At 44.2% G+C, this 9,380-nt stretch overlaps 1 protein-coding gene across 1 annotated transcript in view; it reads left to right on the top strand.

Annotated features, from left to right (window-relative positions):
- The first annotated feature begins 363 nt into the window (after nucleotides 1–363).
- Nucleotides 364–9,380, top strand: part of LOC124606853 (cytochrome P450 4C1-like) — a 340,759-nt gene continuing 331,742 nt past the window's right edge. The window contains exon 1 of the mRNA XM_047138932.1: nucleotides 364–574. Within this exon, the coding sequence (XP_046994888.1) occupies nucleotides 441–574 (134 nt within the window). The 5' untranslated portion in view covers nucleotides 364–440. The remainder of the gene's footprint in view (nucleotides 575–9,380) is intronic.

Genomic DNA, 9,380 nt, shown 5'->3' with positions numbered 1-9,380 from the left:
CCATAGTGCTCAGAGCCATTTGAACCATTTCTCCTTAGATACCCGATTGTACTCAACTTCTCCTAACGCGAGGACGGCAGTCATGTTTAATGGAATTACGCTCGTAGTTGATACTAACTGCGTGCATCTCGCACCGACACGCTACTGATCGAATTTTCCTTGGCTTCGCACTACGTGAAAAAGCGGCCTTGCGACTACTGCCGACAGCGTCGCACGTGTTGCGTGAACGACGAAACGAGCGCGTGCCGCCGTAGCCTAAGGTAGTTTCCCAGCAGGTAGGCTCTGGACAAACTAGTATATCTGGTTTGAGCGGCGTATATATAAAGGTCGGAGGAGAGGGGCGGCTCTCCAGTCAGTGAAACATGCCTGTGCTTTTGGCTGTGTGCGCGGCCTTGGCGTCGTTGTGTTCCGGAGTGCTGGTACTCGCTGCCTGGCTGTGGATGACACGACCGCGGACGTCGATCCCAGGACCTCCAACACTGCCGCTGCTCGGAAACGCTACCTTGTTCTACAAACTGCCCGTGCTGTTGGATCGACTCGGAGACTTAAAGCATCGTTATGGAGACATCTTCAGGTAAGTCAACGATCAAACTCAGGTTCTAAGAACTCAGGCCCATCTATTACGATAATAACTATTATTATTTTTATGCCCAAACGCGATACAGTACATTTGCGCCTCATCGGTGGGTATTCTTATTGCGGTCGGCCACACTACTGGCCATTAAAATTTCTACACGACGAAGATGACGTGCTACAGACGCCAAATTAAACCGACAGAAGAAGATGCTATGATATGCAAATCATTAGCTTTTCAGATCATTCACACAAGGTTAGCGCCGGGGGCGACACCTACAACGTGCTGACATGAGGAAAGTTTCCAACCGATTTCTCATACACAAACAGCAGTTGACCGGCATTGCCTGGTGAAACGTTGTTGTGATGCCTCGTGTAAGGACGAGAAATGCGTGCCATCACGTTTCTGACTTGGAGAAAGGACGGATTGTAGCCTATCGCGATTGTGTTTTATCGTGTCGCGACATTGCTGCTCGCGTTGGCCGAGATCCAATGACCGCTAGTAGGATATGGAATCGGTGGGTTCAGGACGGTAATACGGAACGCCGTGCTGGATCCCAACGGCCTCGTATCACTAGCAGTCGAGATGACAGCCATCTTATCCGCATGGCTGTAACGGATCGTGCAGCCATGTCTCGATGCCTGAGTCAACAGATAGGGACGTTTGCAAGATAACAACCATCTGCACGAACAGTTCGACGACGTTTGCAGCAGCATGGACTATCAGCTCGGAGACCATGGTTGCGGTTACCCTCGACGCTGCATCACAGACAGGAGCGCCTGCGATGGTGTACTCAACGACGAACCTGGATGCACGAATGGCAAAACGTCATTTTTTCCGATGAATCCAGGTTCTGTTTACAGCATTATGATGGTCGCATCCGCGTTTGGCGACATCGCAGTGAACGCACATTGGAAGCGTGTATTCGTCATCGCCATACTGGCGTATCACCCGGCGTGATGGTATGGGGTGCCATTGGTTACACGTCTCGGTTACCTCTTGTTCGCACTGACGGCACTTTGAACAGTTGACGTTGCATTTCAGATGTGTTACGACCCGTGCCTCTACCCTTCATTCGATCCCTGCGAAACCCTCCATTTCAGCAGGATAATGCACGACCGCATGTTGCAGGTCCTATACGGACCCTTCTGGATACAGAAAATGTTCGACTGCTGCCCTGGCCAACACATTCTCCAGATCTCTCACCAATTGAAAACGTCTGGTCAATGGTGGCCGAGCAACTGGCTCGTCACAATACGACAGTCACTACTCTTGGTGAACTGTGGTATCGTGTTGCAGCTGCATGGGCAGCTGTACCTGTACACACCATCCAAGCTCTGTTTGACTCAATGCCCAGGCGTATCAAGGCCGTTATTACGGCCAGAGGTGGTTGTCCTGGGTACTGATTTCTCAGGATCTATGCACCCAACTTGCGTGAAAATGTAATCGCATGTCAGTTCTAGTATAATATATTTGTCCAATGAATAGCCGTTTATCATCTGCATTTGTTCTTGGTGTAGCAATTTTAATGGCCAGTAGTGTACTAACTCGTTGTAAGTAACAAAAGGTAAACCTAAAATCTTTCTAAGTCTTTTGCGAGTCTTATATTGTTCCGTGGATTATTAGATAGCGCAATACCACTGTTTCATTATTCCTTGGCTTGCCACCTGCAACGAAATGATGTTACACTGAAGAGACAGACCGGCGGAGGTTCGAGTGCTCCCTCGGGCATGAGTCTGTGTTTGTCCTTAGGAAAATTTAGGCTAAGTAGTGTGTAAGCTTAGGGACTGATGACCTTATCAGTTAAGTCCCATAATATTTCACATACATTTGAACACTTTTTTGAAGAGACAAAAGTCGTGGGATACATCCTCATATCATGTCAGACTTCCTCTTACGTGGCGTAGTTCGCCAACTCGAGGTGGCGAGGGCTCAGCAAGTCGTCGGAAATACTGAACCATTCTGCCTCTACAGCTGCCCACATCTGCGAAGATGATGCATGGCTTCCTGTACTCATAACCCTCCTACCTCACCGGCTAATTAAGTTTTTCTATATGACCGTGTACCTGCCAAGTCCCTAATCTGTGGAGGAAAGCCATCTACTCCGAAGAATAATGGAAAATCGAGAGAAGTAGATGAAAAAAATGGTTCAAATGGCTCCAAGCACTATGGAACTTAACATCCGAGGTCATCAGTCTCCTAGACTTAGAACTACTTAAACGTAACTAACCTAAGGACATGACATACATCCATGTCCGAGGTAGGATTCGAACCTGCGACCGTAGCAGCAACGTGGTTCCGGACTGAAGCGCCTAGAACCGTTCGGCCACAGCGACCGGCAAGTAGATGAAGGTATAACCGAATCACCACTACTCAGTGCTTTAGCAATGACGATTAGAAACAAACTTCGTTTGACTTTATACATTTTTCATGAACAGTAGTGGAAAATTAGGAAAAAGGTTTTCAAAATACGTCATTAACGAAAATAACCTACGTTCCTCAGTTCCTCACCGGGACATGAATAATAAAATTGAAACTGAACTCTATACACGTAAGCAATCTTAGGTAAGAACAGTTGCTAGTGTCATGATGTAGAAACAGTATCTAACGCACGCTTTCAAGTACTTCACAGCACACATGTCACAGTAGTCAGATAATAATCAAATAGCGGTAATTTCCAAGAATGATTGCCTATCGAAGTCGCTGGGTCCAAGCGATACATATCGAACGTGCGATCCTAAATTGATCATGCGGCACCGGAAGCGCCGACGAGGGAAGAAGGGACTGTGTGGACTGTGGTGGTGCGAAGTGTGTAAAACTTGGTAAGAACGGTTTCGATGCTGAAATACCGTTACAATTTCATTGCGGACAGGGCGGAAAACGAACGAATATCAGGAAGAATACGTAGTTCGACTCTTCCAAATGATCCATCCAGACCACCGTGACGGACTTTAACACGGCGACAACACCGACGACGAGTAAGGTAAGTCGTCTCCTTTGCAAACGCAAGTATTTTTGTGACGCTCTTCTTTTGTCATTGCTGTAGTGACAACCGTAAACATACACATAACGCCCGCCAAAATAGTTGCAAGGTCGATTTACTATCGCACGTTCGATATGTATCGTTTGGACCCCGCGACTTCGATAGGCAATCATTCTTGGAAATTACCGAATAGCAAACGCATACAACGTATTATATAATTTTCAAAGATCATTTAAAGTAAGATTGTTTACTGGCTTTGGATAGAAACTTTTTGTTACATTACTCACTGTAATACTGACTGTTGTAGCAAGCAGAAAGATTGTTTGAATTTACTGATTGGTAAGGACTGTGATTCGCCTAGCACGTACTCTGATATTTCTTTGTAATAAAAGCTATAAATTATGCCACAAGCTATAAATTAGAAACTGCGCTTCGACAGTGAAATTCAGTATCCAAGTTACGTAAAGCTTTGCTACCAATTTTTTACTATGAAAGTTACTCTGTTTTTAGCAAATGTATTAACACTGGCTTTTGCATCATTCTATTTCTGACACTATTCATACTACAGCCAAAGATTTCATTATTACATAATGTTGCAAAAGTTGTTTTGATGATCTAAAAAATTAATGTTCATTTTATTTACAGTTCATTTTCTGATTATCTCGGTTCTTACAAATGGATAGGATGGATACTACATGGATAACGACTTAGGGAAATTATTTACGTGACAATATGAACGATAACAATGTTATTTAAGAAATAAAATTCTAACTACGGTGGTCAGCCTACAGTTATAAAAATTCTAGATGTTACTTCACTTTATGATGCCATTGGTTTGTCGAGCGGCTTCATTAAATAGGGCACAGGTTGATCTTCTTGCCATACCATAGCCAATAACAAGGCCGCGTAGTACTCTTGATGTTATGTGAATTACTCTGGCTGCATTTGTACTGTGCCCAATAAATTCCGTACACATCGCTTGCTCGTATTAAACATACGCGAAAACAACCATTTCAGTTTTCACTGCTCCGAACTTCGGAAACAGACTTTCTATCTCCGCACTGTTACATAGCCACACTGGCAAATACACACAACCAACGACAACAATCGTCTCCGTGCGACTCCAAATTGCTACTTTTTTGGCGCGCTCTCGCGCCCAGAGATGGCTCTGAGCACTATGGGACTTAACATCTGAGGAGTCCCCTAGAACTTAGAACTACTTAAACCGAACTAACCTAAGGACATCACACACATCCATGCCCGAGGCAGGATTCGAACCTGCGACCGTAGCGGTCGCGCGGCTCCAGACTGAAGCGCCTATAACCGCTCGGCCACTCCGGCCGGACACGCGCCCAGAGATAATGCATTTACAATTTATTATACTCTTTGACAATGGCTTTTCGCTAACTAGGCCAGCGTGTCTTCTTACAGAATGTTAACACTCCATGTGTACTCTCTTTCTTAAATAACAAATAGAATTTATAAATTGACAACATATTTACAAGAATAATATTCAGCTCAACTAATAAGCCAATGTTCGTAAAACACGTAAAAAATGTATGATCATCCACAGAGTTGTGGTGTTATACATGGACTGACCTCTCGATTATGTCCCACAAACGTTCGAAGGGGTTCATGTCGGGCGATCTGGTTGGCCAAGTAATTCACTCGAACCGTCCAGAATGTTCTTCAAATCAGTTGCGACCAACTGTGGTCCCGTGACAGGACGTTCTGTCATCCATAAAAGTTCCATCATTGTTTGCTGAAAATGGGTACTGAATCACGCTCTAACCCTACCATGAGCTCTTACAGACTGAAATCGGGACTGACCACATCACGGTTCTACAGCCGTCTAGAGTCCAACCGATATGGTGACGAGCCCAGGAGAGGCGCTGCAGGCGATGTCGTGCTGTGAGCAAAGCCACTCGCGTCGCTCATCTTCCGCCGCAGCCCATCAACGCCAAATTTCGCCGCACTGTCCTATCGGATACGTCTGTCGGACGACCGACTTTGGTTTATATGGTTATTTCATGCAGTGTTGCTTGCCTGTTACCACTGGAGGAAACTCTAAGCAAACGCCGATGCTCTCGGTCGTTACGTAAAGGCCGTCGGCCACAGTGCTGCCCATTGCGAGAGATAATTCCTGAAATTTGATATTCTAGTCATACTATTGACACTGTGGATCTCGGAATAGTGAATTTCCTAACGATTTCTGAAATGGAGTGTCCAGCTCCAACTACCGTTCAGCCTTGAAAGTCTGTTGCTTCCCAACATGAGACCATAATCACCTCGGAAACCTTTTCGCATGAAGCACCTGAGTACAAGTGACAGGTCGGCCAGTACACTGCCCTTTAAACCTTGAGTAGTTCATACTGCCACCATCTGTATATGTGCATATCAGTATCCCATGACTTTCGTCACCTCAGAGTATTGTGAAGTTAGTTGAAGAGCAAACCAGTAATTTCACCAAAAAACGTATTATTCGTGCGTCAAAATATTTCGCGACCTAATTTTGCGGCTATGTACTTTCGTGGTACACGTATCTGTTGTACAAACACACAGAAACACGGTCCATGCTCTTACTAAATCACTCCCACGTATTCTGTCCCTTTGTGAAGATATTTAAGCCTTTCGTATGGGAATAACCACACCCATTTATCCTATTCCAACGCAATTTCGACCAACTCGCTCTCCAGACAATGAGATGCGCCTCGATTTTCATCCTTTCTACTAACTTTAACTCTTTCCCAACTGTCTCACTCTCTCCCTGTCCCTCTCCATCCATCCCCATCCCTTCCTTATTGCTACCACTACCCCACCCACAAACGAAACCCCTTCCCAACGAGTCCTCCCACTATCCACCTCAACATGTTACCCTCATATCCACAGGTTCCCTACCCTCAACCCTATGGAGCGTATTCTCTCCTCCTGAAACACTCATCTCCCAGTCCAGACGCTTCAGGTTTTTAACGAAAGTGCGGTGCTTAGGTGTTTTTTTTTTTTCTTTTTTTATAGAGCAGTTTCATCACACCGTAATGTGCTTTTTAAATGCAAATATTTTAGTTTTTTAGATCTCCATCTTTGATTTTTAAAATAGTATATCGGTTGTATTGTTCTTTATCTCATCCTTGTTTTATTTTAAAAAATGCTATTTCCTGAAGAGCGGAACGCTGTACCGCTGACAGCCCACCCTACATCCCTCATGGCGTGAGGAGGATGAATTAATATTTAAAGGTAAAAGAAAAGATAAGCGTACAGATTTTTCAATGTAGCGCCAAAGAAGTTGGTATAGGTATGCGTATTCAAAATACAGAGGTACGTAAACAGGCTGAATACGGTGCTGCGGTTGGCAATGCATTATGAGATGACAAGTGTCTGGCGCAGTGGTTAAATGGGTTACTCCTGCTACAATGGCAGGTTATCAAGATTTAAGTGATTTTGAACGTAGTGTTATAGTCGTCGCACGAGCGATGGGAGACAGCATCTCCGAGCTACCGATCAAGTGGAGACTTTCCCGCACGACCATTTCACGAGTGTACCGTGAATATCGGGAATCCGGTAAAACAAATCTCCAAATCTCTGAGACAGGAAAAGATCCTGCAAGAACGGGACCAATGACGACTGAAGAGACTCGTTCAACGTCACAGAAGTGCAACCTTTCCGCAGTTTGGTGCAGATGCCAGTTGTGGCCCATCAACAAGTGTCAGCGTGCGAACCATTCCACTAAACATCCCTTGATGACTGCACAACACAAAGTTTTATGCCACGCCTGGGCCCGATGACGATGATGATGATGTTCGGTTCGTGGGGCGCTCAACTGCGCGGTTATCAGCGCCCGTACAAATTCCCAACCTTTACTCAGTCCAATTTCGCCACTTTCAAGAATGATGATGAAATGATGACATCACAAACACCCAGTCATCTCGAGGCAGGGGAAAATCCCTAACCCCGCCGGGAATCGAACCCGGGACCCCGTGCTCGGGAAGCGAGAACGCGATCGTGAGACCACGAGCTGCGGACGAACACCTGGGCCCATCAACACTGACATTAGTCTGTTGAGAACCTAGAAAAATTTTGCCTGGTCGGACAAGTCTCGCTTCAATAAGTCTGACACCTTACAGATGACACAGGGCATATCATTAAGACTTCGACTTCATAGAGTACGCTATACTTCCTAAGAAAACTAAATAATTCTGTTATGAAATTTAAAACTTTACTAACCATCTTGTGGAAGTTGAAGTTCTACTTATTTCCGTGCCTGCTAAGATAAGCTGGAGAGGAATTACCGTTTTATGAAAGACATCATTTCTTAATTTTTTTCACCCAGATATGTTCCAGTATATTTTGTATCTTCAGTGAGTATGTTTATTTTCTTTCTCATATGAAGCTAGAAGGTATGTATGCTGGTAGCTAAAATCTACTACTCAGTCTACTGCTTGTCATAATTTTGGATATTGTGGTGTTTTTTCTTGTTTGTGTCGTGATAACATGCCTTTCCCTTTTTTTCCTTTCTTTCCTTTCTTTCTGTTGCCGCTAAACATGTATTTTATATGATTTGTTAGGCAAGCTCATAGTTTCTGCCGCCATTTCATGTGCTGTTGCGGCTGTAAATTTAAGGCTTTGCAACTACCAGCTCACTCTAGTAATAGCTTCATCTAAGAAAGAAAATAAACAAACAAATCAACTGAAGATACCACAAAAAATGTTGAAACATGTCTGCGTGAGAAAAAGAAACTAAAAAAGGATGTCTTGTATAAGGGGAAATTCCATTCCAGTTTATTTTAGCTAGCATGGATACGAGAATAATTTCAGCATTCAAAAGACAGATAGTATTGTAGATTTAAACCTATCAGCACAAAAAACTATTAGCTTCATGTGAGGAAGAAAATAAACAAATAACCCTCTGTTGACAGGACAACAAGTGCTGAAGAAAATAAACAAATAACCCACTGTAGATAGCACACCAAGTGCTGAAACACATCTGGGAGAAAACAGAACTAGAAAACGGTATCTTGCATGAAGCCGAACTCTTCCCCAGTTTAAAACTTGAAGTGTCTCCTTGATATATCACATATTAATCCATGTTCCTTTTGTATCGGAATTTTCAGAGGGTTAGCAATTTTTATTCTCAATTTTGTTATGAGTTCTCCTTTTCATATTAGTCCTTACATATGCCAGATTGTCTATTTTGTCTGATGTTCTTCGAAAAAGGATGTACGTACTCTATGCGCCAAGATCATCATTTTTGCATTCCTGTTAGGTTTCGCCAAGGGTGTTATAGAAAACTGAAGCAGGCACTGAGAATCGAACTGGCGATCTCTTTGTCAGTTGCCAGCAGCGATAAGGATAACCGCCATAATGCAGGCGCCACGCGCACCCACAGCATCAGTTTCCGAATGTCGGCAAGTGTGCCATCAGTAGTATTCTCCTGCACTCTGGTCACAACGTGCCACGTAAACCTATCGTCTCCGCCAAACAATTATGTGTACTAGTTACCTTGGGCCTTTCCTGATAACTGAGAAATCCAAAACATTGAGTGTTCTTCTGGACAGATGTAACCATAATCACGAAGTTAGTACTTGCAGGTACACTTACTTACTGCCCGCAGCTCGTGGTCGTGCGGTAGCGTTCTCGCTTCCCGCGCCCGGGTCCCCGGGTTCGATTCCCGGCGGGGTCAGGGATTTTCTCTGCCTCGTGTGTGTGATGTCCTTAGGTTAGTTAGGTTTAGATAGGTCTAAGTTCCATAGATGTTAAGTCCCATAGTGCTCAGAACCATTTAAACATTTTTGAACTTACTTACTTACTCACTGGTCATACCGGACT

This window comes from Schistocerca americana, chromosome 3 (genome assembly GCF_021461395.2).
Source record: "Schistocerca americana isolate TAMUIC-IGC-003095 chromosome 3, iqSchAmer2.1, whole genome shotgun sequence".
Lineage (NCBI taxonomy): Eukaryota > Metazoa > Arthropoda > Insecta > Orthoptera > Acrididae > Schistocerca > Schistocerca americana.
This window is presented reverse-complemented; position numbering and strand designations above follow the sequence as displayed.